This window comes from Oncorhynchus keta, chromosome 35 (genome assembly GCF_023373465.1).
Source record: "Oncorhynchus keta strain PuntledgeMale-10-30-2019 chromosome 35, Oket_V2, whole genome shotgun sequence".
Lineage (NCBI taxonomy): Eukaryota > Metazoa > Chordata > Actinopteri > Salmoniformes > Salmonidae > Oncorhynchus > Oncorhynchus keta.
The window spans coordinates 56,400,680-56,415,700 of NC_068455.1; the positions used below are offsets into that span (position 1 = coordinate 56,400,680).

Sequence of the window (15,021 nt, forward strand, 5' to 3'; positions counted from 1 at the left end):
GACACAGCAAAGATGCATTTGAGAAAAGCAGCTCTGCGTAGATAGGAAACACTGCATACATTACAGTATCATAATTGTGGAACAATTATCAAGCCAGTGTCGGACAGCTGGTGTCTAGCAAAGAAAGCCCACTAACTGAAAACATTGGTTTGGATCAGGTCACAATTATTATACTGGAGGTAGGCAGAAGAAAGCCTTTTTTGAGGAACGTGTACTTTGTGAATGAGACAAGCAGTGAGTGACCTCGTTTTCAGAAGGCCACTCACTGAGCGACCACGCTGGGGCCTGAATGGCGCGTTGCAGATTCTCAAATGGCTACCGTGCCCGCCGTCATGAAATCTGAATACTAAAAGCGCCGGTAAACAGCACTTTCTGGTCGGCTCACCATACTCTATACATGGAGTACATACATGAGAAATACGTGGATTATACTTTTGTTTTGATATTTCCCAAACTCCTTATTCCAGTTTGACCTCTTACCCTGTTCTAACTGTTCTAACTGCTATAGCACTGACTCAAATGGAAATTCACAATCAAAATCCTTGACAGTTTCCCATAAATAGTAAATGACAGCACAAGCACACAATGTACCAGAAGAAAAAAAAAACTGTTGATTATGATATAATGAACCGTGGCTAAGGCCCGGGCCCAGCAGTCTCAAGTAAAGTATGACAATATTTAACTCTCCATTGGGTTTGATGCAGTAGGAGGCTAGAGGCTCCTTGCACGCATCTGTAGTGGACACATGATGACGATCCGAGATAAGCAGTGTGTTTTTTCCCCACGCTGACATTAAAGGAGCTAGTCTATGGTAGCCTGGGGGGGGGGGCTTCTTTCACTCTCTCTCTCTAGATGATGAAACTGGAGAGAGATGCCTCCGTTCGGTAGGTTCTTGTAACTGGGGTCACTGCTCTTGCAACAGAGTGGTTAAGGTATTGCATCGAATTTCCCATCACCAGTCCTAAGCCTACTGTGATATTTGACATGCGTTTGCAGTTGATCGTCTTACAATGGATGGATCCCACTGAAAGAGGGCCTCAGATTCCCCAGTCTCACATTTCGGCTGGCTTCTTTTTTTTCAAGCAATATAACTCAAGTCACGGGGGAAGATAGGATTTAATTTGACTTGGATAGATCATTATAAATCAAACTGTGTTTTCTCTTCTTGCAAATGACCTCTTCTGTGACAGTGGATAACATCAGGATATGTCATTGGAATAATGTCAGATGCTGTTTATCTAATCTACGTGTTTTCTCTCTCTTTCTCTCCCTCTCTCTCCTTCCTGTCCTCATTGGGCATCTATGAAGCAGAAGAGTATGCTGTCGAAGGTAAGGCTACTGTTTTGCTCCTACAGACCTACTACGATGGCTTCTTCTATGATTTTTTGGCGTCCATGTCGGATGCCAACGTTGGTTGCTCTACGATGCTGTTGTAGCCTCCTTCTTGGGAGGGGCATTGTCAGTGTGGTTGGACTGCGGTTATGGTGACTCCCGGGGGCCTTAATTACGCTGCTTTAAAAATGGAACCAAAGCTGTGATTTCTCTGTTACACTTCCTATTCTTCTCGAAGACACCTTCTTTTCTTCCGTCTTTTGATTGTTTTATTTGATCGATCGATACGTATGGATTCTCAGTAGGTACTTTGTACTCTTATATGTGAAATGGTTGGCACTTCTGAAAGTGATGAGTGATTGAACCTGGGAGTGAGAGTGCTATATGAATATCATCAGGTGCTAATGAGACGTCGAGATGGAAGGGTTTCTCGTTCCCCTCCAGCTCCCTCCACTATCGTCTCCAGTGAGGGAGAGAGGGTAAGAGCCAGCGCTGCCAGTCAGGCCCCTTGGGGCTACATCATCCCCCGGAGCTTGTTGCTAGGCTAGCTCACAGCTCAGCTGAACGTACAGATGTAGGATATTAATCTGATCACCCTGCTGCAGGGCAACTTTGTAATGTAAATGCAAATGTAAAGTTGGACAAATATATTTACCCCTCAAAAATGTCCAAACAATATTATCCATGTAATACCTTACATTTCCTGTTTCTGTGGGATTATTTTCCTGCTGTAGCAAACTGGTTCAAATCAAGATCCTACATATGTATAGGAAGATAAGCATTAGCTCCCTGTCTGTCTGGGCCTGCATGTCTTTTCCTCAGCAGTACCGGGTGAAATGAAGGAACATAAACCGGATCAGTCAGACAGAGGTAGTGCAGCAAAGCGTTTACCGATGCTCCCCAGACACAGCGTTCCAGACGCGTTTGACTCTAGGCAGCCTAATCCGACGGTGACTCGCCGCATGCGGTGAGTGCGAGGTTTGGGGGACGGGGATGGGGACGGGGAAGTGGAGGGAGGTGCCGTGTTTCCCCCTATCAGGAATGCTGCGTGATGGGTAATCGCTATAGAAACACACCCTGCTCAAAGTTTTTCCCCAAAACATGAATTGGAGTTTCTGCAGTTGTTTTAATACCACTGCTGTATCTCGGGATCAGAGAGAATGTGTGCATGTTTCAGGTTGTCTTTTCTCAGTTGTTGCCGACAAACCCATGAACTCTTGTGACCCGGGTTTGATATGCAGACAGAGTGAGCAGGGCTGTATAACAGACCCTGTTTGATGCTGACATTCTCCCGCTGCGTTTAAATCCAAGGATCACAAGCCTGTCTTCCTGTGTTTGTGCGCGTGTGCGCGAGCCTGCTTGGAGTGTCGGCAACCGCCCGTGACGACTGGGTCACATGTCGGAAGCGCTGAAGCCCTTGATGGAAAAATGTCAGGGTGGCAGTGGGGGTGGACGACGAGGGACTGCGACCGTTCGTTCCTATGTTCCCGGCTGATGCGCCCTGATGGCTCCTCACTCTAGTGCGGCCGCTCTCTGACCGTGCAAGGGGTTAGGAAGGGGCGGACAGCTCCCTCGCTGTGTGTTTGTGTGTCGGTGATCTTGATGCGGAGGAGCAGAGCGCTGACCCATGCTGCGATGGTGTGTGGCGGTCTGTTTCATGCCCGGGCCCCAGAGGGACTACCACAGCTCCCCGAGGGCCCCGGGGGCGGACGGCAGAGCTCTGCCCACCACAACTGGAGGAATCAGGAGAGTAGCAGAGGGCCCAGCCAACCAGCCAGAGGGCCATGGGGGGGCCTGGGTACCCATTAACATTCATCAGACATCATAGCCAACAGAGACAGTATAGTCCCACTTCAGTGATTAAGCGAACAGCAGTCCCGAGTTTTTACAGCTAAGAGACAAGCTAGGAATGGAATGCCACAGGGTAGGGATTTTACATTTGGTTTTGTCATTCCACATGCTCCTTAGAATTATATATTATTTTACAGATTTTGGACCGTGCAGACATTTTGTATTGGTCTAGGGATAATTGGATTACTTTTTTATTATGGATGCTTTTGGGCGATTTAAATGTGAAAATTGCCCTTGTCTGATGTCCTAGGTGTGTCCCAGATGCAAAGCTATTGGCTAATATAAAGGCGATTCTAATCTGCAGGCTTGTGGCTGTAGTACCCCTGGGTTTTCAAAGCATTTGCACAAGCAGTGGAGATTTTAATGCCAAAAAATGCTCCGGGGTTGTCTATTTGTTCAGAGCTACCAATGTTTTCTTTTTCAAATAGCGGTAATAAGGTACACATTAAAATTCTAAAGTCTGAACTCCGACCCCAAGTAATGGGTATTTGTGTTTTCCCAAGTCATGGTGTTTTAATTAAGAAGTGAATACTGTAAGTACCCTCAGAGACGTGTATTGTGTATGAGGAGGACACGGATACTTTAGGTAGATATCTAATGGTTCATCGTCTCATTCGTGCCTGGAAGCCAGAATCCCCTTTGCTCCTAGGTTTTTGTCCTATTTTTAGTGCTGTCGTCCGCCACTATCTTTGGTCCAATTAGTGACAGTGATTGTGCATTCAAAGGTTGCTGGAGATTGATGATACAGGAAGACCTTGAAAGTCCGGGGGACCGAGGTGCCCCTGGAACCCTGTTGGTTGGTTGGTCAGCTGCTCTGGCAGACAGTGGGGGCAACGATTGATGATCTGCGGTGTACACTGACCCGTTTTCACTGCTAAGCCAACCCCCACAACCCACCTTTTCCTGGGTTTGGCAGAGGAAGTACCTCACTCACGGAAATAATTCAATAAAAACCATCCTGTGTATATATACACTTAAACAGTCACAGTAATATAATATATGTGTCATATAGCAGACACTTTTATCAGAAGTGACTTGCATACATTTGACGCACTGTACCATTCAAAAGTTTGGACACACCTACTCATTCCAGGGTTTTTCTTTATTTTTACTATTTTCTACATTGTAGAATAATAGTGAAGACATCACGACTATAAAATAACACATGGAATCATGTAGAAGGCAAAAAAGTGTTTAACAACTCAAAATGTATTTTATATTTGAGATTCTTCAAAGTAGCCACCTTTTGCCTTGATGACAGCTTTGCACACTCTTGGCATTCTCTCAACCAGCTTCATGAGGTGCATTTCAATGAACAGGTGTGACTTGTTAAAAATTAATTTGTGAGACAACGTCCACATTATGGCAAGAACAGCTCAAATAAGTAAAGAGAAATGACAGTCCATTACTTTAAGACATGAAGGTCAGTCAATCTGGAAAATGTCAAGAACTTAAGTTTCTTCAAGTGCAGTTGCAAAAACCATCAAGCGCTATGATGAAAGTGGCACTCATGAGGACCGCCACAGGAAAGGAAGTCCCAGAGTTACCTCTTCTGCAGAGGAAAAGTTAATTAGTGTTACCAGCCTCAGAAATTGCAGCCCAAATAAATGCTTCACAGAGTTGAAGTAACAGACACATCTCACATCTCAACTGTTCAGAGGAGACTGCGTGAATCAGGGCTTCATGGTCAATTTGCTGCAAAGAAAACCACTACTAAAGGACACCAATAAGAAGTAGAGACTTGCTTGGGCCAAGAAACACAAGCAATGGACTTGTGTTGGTGGAAATCTGTCCTTTGGTCTGATGAGTCCAAATTGCAGATTTTTGGTGCCAACCGCCGTGTATTTTTGAGACGCGTAGTACATCAACGGATGATCTCTGCATGTGTGGTTCCCACCGTGAAGCATGGAGGAAGAGGTGTTAATGTTTGGGGTTGCTTTGCTGGTGACACTGTCAGTGATTTATTTAGAATTCAAGGCACACTTAACCAGCATGGCTATCACAGTATTCTGCAGCATCACGCCATCCCATCTGGTTTGCGCTTAGTGGGACTATCATTTGTTTTTCAACAGGAAAATGACCCAACATGATTCCAAATGTGTTATTTCATTGTTTTGATGTCTTCACTATTATTCTACAATGTAGAAAATAGTAAAAAAAAAACGTTTTTAAAAATTGAATGAATAGGTGTGTCCAAACTTTGACTGATACTGTATGCGTGGTCCTGGGAATCAAACCCACTACTACCCTGCCATTACAAGTGGGCCGGTATTCACCTCAGGAAGACCATTAATATGTAATATAGAGCAGACGTGCTCCAATTTGAATGCTGAAGAAACCGTATGCATTTACATTTCTGCTTTTATATATCTCTGTTGTTGTTTTTCTGAGCATCATGCCATAGTATGCCCATTGTCAGACAAAGCCAAAACACACATTGAGACGGAGACTGTTCAAGTCATACAGAATCACAGTAAATCCACAGCTAGGATGCAATCTCTACAAGGTTCCCCAGTTATCTGTTTGGAGCTGAGGAACGTGCCAAGCGGATCCCAATACTCTCTCTGATCCTAATCAATTTGATTAAAGCTAATGATATTTTATTTTCTGGGACATCCAGGCCCAGAGTTAATCTATAAGCTTTGGGAGAAAAATAAATACAGCAACAAAATAGGAGTTTGATGTTTGGTGGAGATATGGGATTATAGGTTGAGTGGGGACTGTACTGTAGTTATGGGAGATCAGTCTGGATGATCCAAACCAGATTATGGATTTTGTACTTATTGCAGAGAAAATATATAAAAATTGAACAGAAACTACAATGTTTCCTAGATATGGGTACAGTGACGTAAACGCAGTACACAAGAGAATATTAAGGTACTGATGTCAGAAGGGCATTAACCTACATTTGAATATTAGTGTTGTTCAGATTTTCGGAGAATTATGTCTTGTCCAAGATTATATATTTACATGTATTTATATATTCCAACTTTTTTCCCCCCAAGCTACCTATGTGTTGAAGCTTTGTCTATCCAGTACAGTATTTATTGTGTAAAGCTACAGATGACAAATTTAATCTCAGTGCTTGGAGTACAGAGAAAGAGGAATGTCTTTATGAGTATGACACGGTATAGAGCCCTCAGTGGAGGTGTCATAATACCCATAAAACCTAGCTGTCAAACAGGGAAATGGTTCCAATTGTTTTTCCACCATTCATTTTTTCCAATAGGGGATTTTAGAAACACTTAAAATAAGGGCTGTGTTTCGTGTAGGCTTTTGCTGGCGTGACATTTTGATACCCATATAAATCTCTCTAGGACAATGTGACTTTTGGCATATATTCGGCTCTCGTTACTCAGATTCTAAAAATGCTAATTAGCATCTAAGTAGACATCATACAAAACTCCTGCACGTTGTCTCTACCTTGTGCTAACAGGTATTGTGTCAATTTAGAACAGTTCACAGAATTGTAAATTTAACGAAATGTAGCCTATGTATTCATTACTACATTTAGCTAACATTAGATAGTTAATCCAGAGATTCTTACCTTTATCTTCATGGCATATGCAGTTACATTAGCAGCTAATTAGCATTTCATTTTTGGGGAGTAAATGCAGGTGAATATATTGACAAAAGTCACCTTGTCCTAGAGAGATTTACACGGTTATCAAAACGCCACACTAGGGTAAGCCTACACAAAACACAGCCCCTATTTTAAGTGTTTCTAAAAATCCCCTATGGGACAAAATAGCTCGAGGTTTTATGGGTGCTATTGACTGCATCTCAAAACGGTTGATTCAAACAACAGTAAAATGATGATACTGTATCATGTACCGTATCAACATGACGTTCCAGTATGATTACCACCACCATTCTTCTACTCTGTCTAATCTGAAAAGCCTACCTAGACGCTTACATCTTTTTCATCTTGTTTATGGCACATTCCCTTTGTTCCCTACAGTGATATTGGTTTTCTTACATTGTCATTTCGCCGGCTGCTTTCATTTAGAAGGATTTGAAAACAATTAAAGCCAACAAACCCAGTTACAGACAGTATCTCTCCCTCCGCCTCGGAAAAGAGCAGGAGAATTAGACCTGAATGGCGTCCCGCTGTACCGCTGAATTGCTGCAGAGCCTTTTGGAGGGAGGCATTGATGTGCTGCTCTTTACCCTCCATCGACTACCCCAGATGCTGCCTTGAGATTAACAGTGCTGTTGTCCTGGAAGAGCAAAGTAAACCCATGCCCATTCTCACAGGCACCTAATTCCCCCTTCACACACAGGCACATACACACACACACACACTGCTTTTGTGGTAACACAGTCAAAAGGCTGAGGAGTTGGCATTCTACTTGTGAGCAGCAATTCTAAATGTGACCATTTCAACGTGTGTGTGTGTGTGTGTGTGTGTGTGTGGCCTTGAACGCTACATTATGATGCCCATGAATTGTGACTTTGGCAGTTCAAGGTCCATGAATTGTATATTGTCCCCGGATCCAGTTGATGTTGAATAGGAGTTGGGTTCACTGACTCTCGGTTCAGCAGCCTTGCCACTCAGACGGATGCCCACCCTGTACTAAGATGGCCGCCAGTCATGTGTGTGGCTGCCTGCTGGATCAGTATCATTGGAATACATTATAGGCTACATCTATCTCAGGTACTTCATCTTGTTCACTTGCAAATAGTGATAATGGAAGCAGGTGACACATTTAATCGAAACAAAGTGATTAATACCCTAGAAATTCAATTAAAGAATAGTGCATAACACCTCAATCTTTCTCCAATTTGCCATGATTTCCTGAAGGTGTAAATTATGTGATTCTAACTGTTCTCAAATAGTATTTGTGCTATTCCCTATACATACACTTCCAGCTATTTAAGACAATGGAAATGCTCTGCTTGAATTGGCTCTGCTTTTGGAGGGATTTCGTTTCAATCCCCAAGTCTCCCCTCCCCTGAGTGTATTCAAATGGAAATTTGTTGTGCATCATTCGTCGTGTTTTGGTGGTTTTGAAGTGAAAGGGGGAAAAATGCACATGGTCTTTAAGTATCTCCCTGAGGACCAGGGGTTATTGGGCATTTGGAGTTGATATTGCTTTGTCTTTCATATTGCCGTCTTCCCTCGTTTAATTTATGCCCCGCCAGGAATACAAAACCCGTAATTCATTCTCACTCACTCACTCACTCACTCACTCACTCACTCACTCACTCACTCACTCACTCACTCACTCACTCACTCACACTCTGTTCCAATTTAATTTATCTTCCAGTGTTCCCCCCCTCTCCTCTATCTATATTCCTACCCTTTCTTCACATTTTGCTCTCCCAATATGTTGCCTTTCCCTTTTCTTTCCTCCCTACCTCCCTCTCTCCTTCGTTCCCTCTCTGGTCTAGCAGATAAACTCTTCGGTTGTTGCTAAGAGGCTTAAGAGGGACGCCTCTATAGGGGGATGTGGATTTCTCCTTTATTGAGTTGAAGGAGGCAATCTAGACGGGGCAGACAGCACTTCAGGAGAGAGGAGAGGAGGTGGTTCTCAATCTGAGTCTAAATCAAATCAAAGTTTATTGGTCTCGTACACAGATTTGCGGATGTTATTGCATGTGCAGTGAAACACTTGTGTTATTTAGCTCCGACAGTGCAGTAACATCTAGCAATACAAGTCTGTACACATATAATACAAAACGTTTTTAAGAAAGTAAAAAATGCAGAATGAGCCGTATCAGAATGAGCCATGTCAGAGTGTGTGTGTGTGTGTGTGTGTGTGTGTGTGTGTGTGTGTGTGTGTGTGTATATTAGAGGTCGACCGATTAATCGGAATGGCCGATTAATTAGGGCCGATTTCAAGTTTACGGAAATCGGTATTATTTTTTTACAAATTTTTTACACCTTTATTTAATCTTTATTTAACTAGGCAAGTCAGTTAATAACACATTCTTATTTTCAATGACGGCCTAGGAACGGTGGGTTAACTGCCTCGTTCAGGGGCAGAACGACAGATTTTAACCTTGTCAGCTCGGGGGATTCAATCTTGCAACCTCTCATTGCACTCCACGAGGAGACTGCCTGTTATGCGAATGCAGTAAGCCAAGGTAAGTTGCTAGCTAGCATTAAACTTATCTTATAAAAACAATCAATCAATCAATCATAATCACTAGTGAACTACACATGGTTGATGATATTACTAGTTTATCTAGTGTGTCCTGCGTTGCATATAATCGATGCGGTGCGTATTGTTGCTCCAATGTGTACCTAACCATGAACATCAATGCCTTCCTTAAAATCAATATACCGAAGTATATAATTTTAAACTTGCATATTTAGCTAAAAGAAATCCAGGTAAGCAGGCAATATAAACCAGGTGAAATTGTGTCACTTCTCTTGCGTTCATTGCAGGCAGAGTCAGTGTATATGCAACAGTTTGGGCCGCCTAATTTGACAGAATTTTACGTAATTATGACATAACATTGAAGGTTGTGCAATGTAACAGGAATATTTAGACTAATGGATGCCACCCGTTAGATAAAATACGGAACGGTTCCGTATTTCACTGAAAGAATAAACGTCTATACTGTTACACTGGCAATACTAAAGTGCCTCTAAGAACATCCAATAGTCAAAGGTTAATGAAATACAATTTGTATAGAGAGAAATAGTCCTATAATTCCTATAATAACTACAACCTAAAACTTTTTACCTGGGAATATTGAAGACTCATGTTAAAAGGAACCACCAGCTTTCATATGTTCTCTTGTTCTGAGCAAGGAACTTAAACGTTAGCTTTCTTACATCGCACATATTGCACTTTTACTTCCTTCAAAAACACTTTGTTTTTGCATTATTTAAACCAAATTGAACATGTTTCATTCACAATTTAATTCACAATGGATTTTATTGATGTATATTAAGTTAAAATAAGTGTTCATTGAGTATTGTTGTTATTGTCATTATTACAAATACATTTGAAATTCGGCCGATTAATCGGTATCGGCTTTTTTTCGGTCCTCCAATAATCGATATCGGTATCAGCGTTGAAAAATCATAATCGATCGACCTTGTGTGTGTGTGTATATATGTGTGTGTGTGTATATGCTGAACAAAAATATAAACGCAACATGCAAAAATGCTAAATATTTTGCTGAGTTACGGTCATGTAGTGTGTAATCTGATGGAGCACAATATTAGGTATGTGGAATGTTATGTGTGGCCTAAGTAAGTACACTATATGTATAGACCAGTTGAGTATCTGGAGCATCAGCATTTGTAGGTTCGATTATAGCCTCAAAATGGCCTTCTAGGCAGAGTTGCAAAGAAAAAGCCATATCTCAGACTGGCTAATAAAAAGAAAAGATGAAGAGGGGCAAACACAGACACAGAGAGTCGCCTTTTCACTGTTGACGTTGAGACTGGTGTTTTGTGGGTACTATTTAATGAAGCTGCCAGTTGAGTACTTATGAGGCGTCTGTTTCTCAAACTAGACACTCTAGACACTCTGGGATATGTTTCGTATTGCGTCAGATAACAATATTGACGAATACGCTGATTCGGTGTGCGAGTTCATTAGAACGTGCGTTGAAGATGTCGTTCCCATAGCAACGATTAAAACATTCCCTAACCAGAAACCGTGGATTGATGGCAGCATTCGCGTGAAACTGAAAGCGCGAACCACTGCTTTTAATCAGGGCAAGGTGTCTGGTAACATGACCGAATACAAACAGTGCAGCTATTCCCTCCGCAAGGCTATCAAACAAGCTAAGCGTCAGTACAGAGACAAAGTAGAATCTCAATTCAACGGCTCAGACACAAGAGGCATGTGGCAGGGTCTACAGTCAATCACGGACTACAAGAAGAAATCCAGCCCAGTCACGGACCAGGATGTCTTGCTCCCAGGCAGAGTAAATAACTTTTTTGCCCGCTTCAAGGACAATACAGTGCCACTGACACGGCCTGCAACGAAAACACGCGGTCTCTCCTTCACTGCAGCCGAGGTGAGTAAGACATTTAAACGTGTTAACCCTCGCAAGGCTGCAGGCCCAGACGGCATCCCCAGCCGCGCCCTCAGAGCATGCGCAGACCAGTTGTCCGGTGTGTTTACGGACATATTCAATCAATCCCTATACCAGTCTGCTGTTCCCACATGCTTCAAGAGGGCCACCATTGTTCCTGTTCCCAAGAAAGCTAAGGTAACTAGGCTAAATGACTACCGCCCCGTAGCACTCACTTCCTTCATCATGAAGTGCTTTGAGAGACTAGTCAAGGACCATATCACCTCCACCCTACCTGACAGCCTAGACCCACTCCAATTTGCTTACCGCCCAAATAGGTCCACAGACAATGCAATCTCAACCACACTGCACACTGCCCTAACCCATCTGGACAAGAGGAATACCTATGTGAGAATGCTGTTCATCGACTACAGCTCGGCATTCAACACCATAGTACCCTCCAAGCTCGTCATCAAGCTCGAGACCCTGGGTCTCGACCCCGCCCTGTGCAACTGGGTACTGGACTTCCTGACGGGCCGCCCCCAGGTGGTGAGGGTAGCCAACAACACCTCCTCCCCGCTGATCCTCAACACTGGGGCCCCACAAGGGTGCGTTCTGAGCCCTCTCCTTTACTCCCTGTTCACCCACGACTGCGTGGCCATGCACACCTCTAACTCAATCATCAAGTTTGCGGACGACACAACAGTGGTAGGCTTGATTACCAACAACGACGAGACGGAGGTGAGGGCCCTCGGAGTGTGGTGTCAGGAAAATAACCTCACACTCAACGTCATCAAAACTAAGGAGATGATTGTGGACAGCAGAGGGAACACCCCCCTATCCACATCGATGGAACAGTAGTGGAGAGGGTAGTAAGTTTTAAGTTCCTCGGCATACACATCACAGACAAACTGAATTGGTCCACTCACACAGACAGCATCGTGAAGAAGGCGCAGTAGCGCCTCTTCAACCTCAGGAGGCTGAAGAAATTCGGCTTGTCACCAAAAGCACTCACAAACTTCTACAGATGCACAATCGAGAGCATCCTGGCGGGCTGTATCACCGCCTGGTACGGCAACTGCTCCGCCCTCAACCGTAAGGCTCTCCAGAGGGTAATGACGTCTGCACAACGCATCACCGGGGGCAAACTACCTGCCCTCCAGGACACCTACACCACCCGATGTTACAGGAAGGCCATAAAGATCATCAAGGACATCAACCACCCGAGCCACTGCCTGTTCACCCCGCTATCATCCAGAAGGCGAGGTCAGTACAGGTGCATCAAAGCTGGGACCGAGACACTGAAAAACAGCTTCTATCTCAAGGCCATCAGACTGTTAAACAGCCACCACTAACATTGAGTGGTTGCTGCCAACACACTGACACTGACACTGACTCAACTCCAGCCACTTTAAAAATGGGAATTGATGGGAAATGATGTAAATATATCACTAGCCACTTTAAACAATGCTACCTTACTTACCCTAAATTATTCATCTCATATGCATACGTATATACTGTACTCTATATCATCGACTGCATTCTTATGTAATACATGTATCACTAGCCGCTTTAACTATGCCACTTTGTTTACATACTCATCTCATATGTATATACTGTACTCGATACCATCTACTGTATCTTGCCTACGCTGCTCTGTACCATCACTCATTCATATATCCTTATGTACATATTCTTTATCCCCTTACACTGTGTTGTTAGTTAGATTACTTGTTGGTTATTACTGCATTGTCGGAACTAGAAGCACAAGGATTTCGCTACACTCGCATTAACATCTGCTAACCATGTGTATGTGACAAATACAATTTGATTTGATTTGAATGTACTTGTCCTTTTGCTCAGTTCTGCACCGGAGCCAGTTTGTGCTGTTCTGTGAAGGGAGTAGTACACAGTGTTGTATGAGATCTTCAGTTTCATGGCAATTTCTCGCATGGAATAGCCTTCATTTCTCAGAACAAGAATAGACTGACGGGTTTCAGAAGAAATGTCTTTGATTCTGGTCATTTTGAGCCTGTAATCGAACCCACAAATGCTGATGCTCCAGATACTCAGCTCGTCTAAAGAAGGCCAGTTTTACTGCTTCTTTAATCAGGACAACAGTTTTCAGCTGTGCTAACATAATTACAAAAGGGTTTTCTAATTATCTATTAGACTTTTAAAATTATAAACTTGGATTAGCTAACAATACGTGCCATTGGAACACAGAAGTGATGGTTGCTGATAATGGGCCTCTATACGTCTATGTTGATATTCCATTAAAAAAAATGTCAGTTTCCAGCTACAATAGTAATTTACAACATTAACAATGTCTACAATGTATTTCTGATCAATTTAATGTTATTTTAATGGACAGAAAATGTGCTTTTCTTTAAAAAACAAGGACATTTCTATGTGATCCTAAACATTAGCTGTAGAATGGCCTTAATGATGAGATCAGTGACTTTCAACATGGCACCGTCATAGGCTGACACCTTTCCAACAAGTCAGTTCATCAAATTTCTGCCCTGCTAGAGCTGCCCCGGGCAACTGTAAGTTCTGTTATTATGATGTGGAAACGCCTAGGAGCAACAACGGCTCAGCTGCAAAGTGGTAGGCCACACAAGCTCACTGAATGGGACCACCGAGTGCTGAAGCACGAAGCGCGTAAAAATGGTCTTTTCTCAGTTGCAAGACCCACTTCAGAGTTCCAAACTGCCTCTGGAAGCAACGTCAGTACAAGAACTGTTCATCGGGAGCTTCAGGAAATGGGTTTCCATGGCCAGGCAGCCGCACACAAGCCTAAGATCACCATGCGCAATGCCAATTGTCGGCTGGAGTGGTGTAAAGTCTGCTGCCATTGGACTCTTGAGTAGAGAAAATGCATTCTCTGGAGTGATGAATCTTACTTTACCATCTGGCAGTCCGACGGACTAATCTGGGTTTGACTGATGCCAGGAGAACGCTACCTGCCACAATGCATAGTGCTGTATGGTTTGGTGGAGGAAGAATAATGGTCTGTGGCTGTTTTTCATGGTTTGAGCTAAGCCCCTTTGTTCCAGTGAAGAGAAATCTTAACGCTACAGCATACAATGATATTCTAGACAATTCAGTGCTTCCAACTTTGTAGCAATTTGAAGTAGGCCCTTTCCTGTTTCAGAATGACATTGCCCCCGTGCACAGAACCAAGGTCCATACAGACATGGTTTGTCGAGATTGGTGTGGAAGAGCTTGACTGGCCTGCACACATCCCTGACCTCAACCCAATCAAAAACCTTTGGGATGAATTGGAGCGCCGACTGCGAGCCAGGCCTAATCGCCCAACATCAGTGCCCGACAACACTAATGCTCTTAGGACTGAATGGTAGCTAGTCATCTCGTAGAAAGCCATCCCAGAAGAGTGGAGGCTGTTCCAGCAGCAAAGGGGGGACGAACTCCATATTCATTTCCATGATCTTTGCAATGAGATGTTCGACAAGCAGGTGTCCACATACTTGTGATCAGGTCGTGTATGAAATATGATCGTATAGGTCATATTCAACCATTTATAATAGTGTCTGGTCTTTTAGATGAATGCCTAGACAAGCCCTGATTAAGCTACAGTGGGCATTGTCCCAAATAATACCCACACTCATTCAAGTAAACCAGAGTTCAGTAAGTCACACAACGACTTTCACTTAACTCTATTCTTATCCAATACGGTTCACACACAGAAATGACGTTGCTCCATCAAAATGATCTGTGCATTATCCGGTGCCCACTCGAACATCCTCTCATCTAACCAACATGGGATATTATATACTCTCTAAAAGGAGGTACAATTCAGTGTGCAATTTCATATGTACTTTTACTGTCTTT

At 43.3% G+C, this 15,021-nt stretch overlaps 1 protein-coding gene across 1 annotated transcript in view; it reads left to right on the top strand.

The window, feature by feature from the left end:
• Window positions 1–15,021, top strand: part of LOC118368670 (neurexin-2-like) — a 991,707-nt gene that overhangs the window by 165,464 nt on the left and 811,222 nt on the right. Inside the window, exon 4 of the mRNA XM_052497154.1 lies at window positions 1,309–1,329. Coding sequence (XP_052353114.1) covers window positions 1,309–1,329 — 21 coding nt within the window. The remainder of the gene's footprint in view (window positions 1–1,308; window positions 1,330–15,021) is intronic.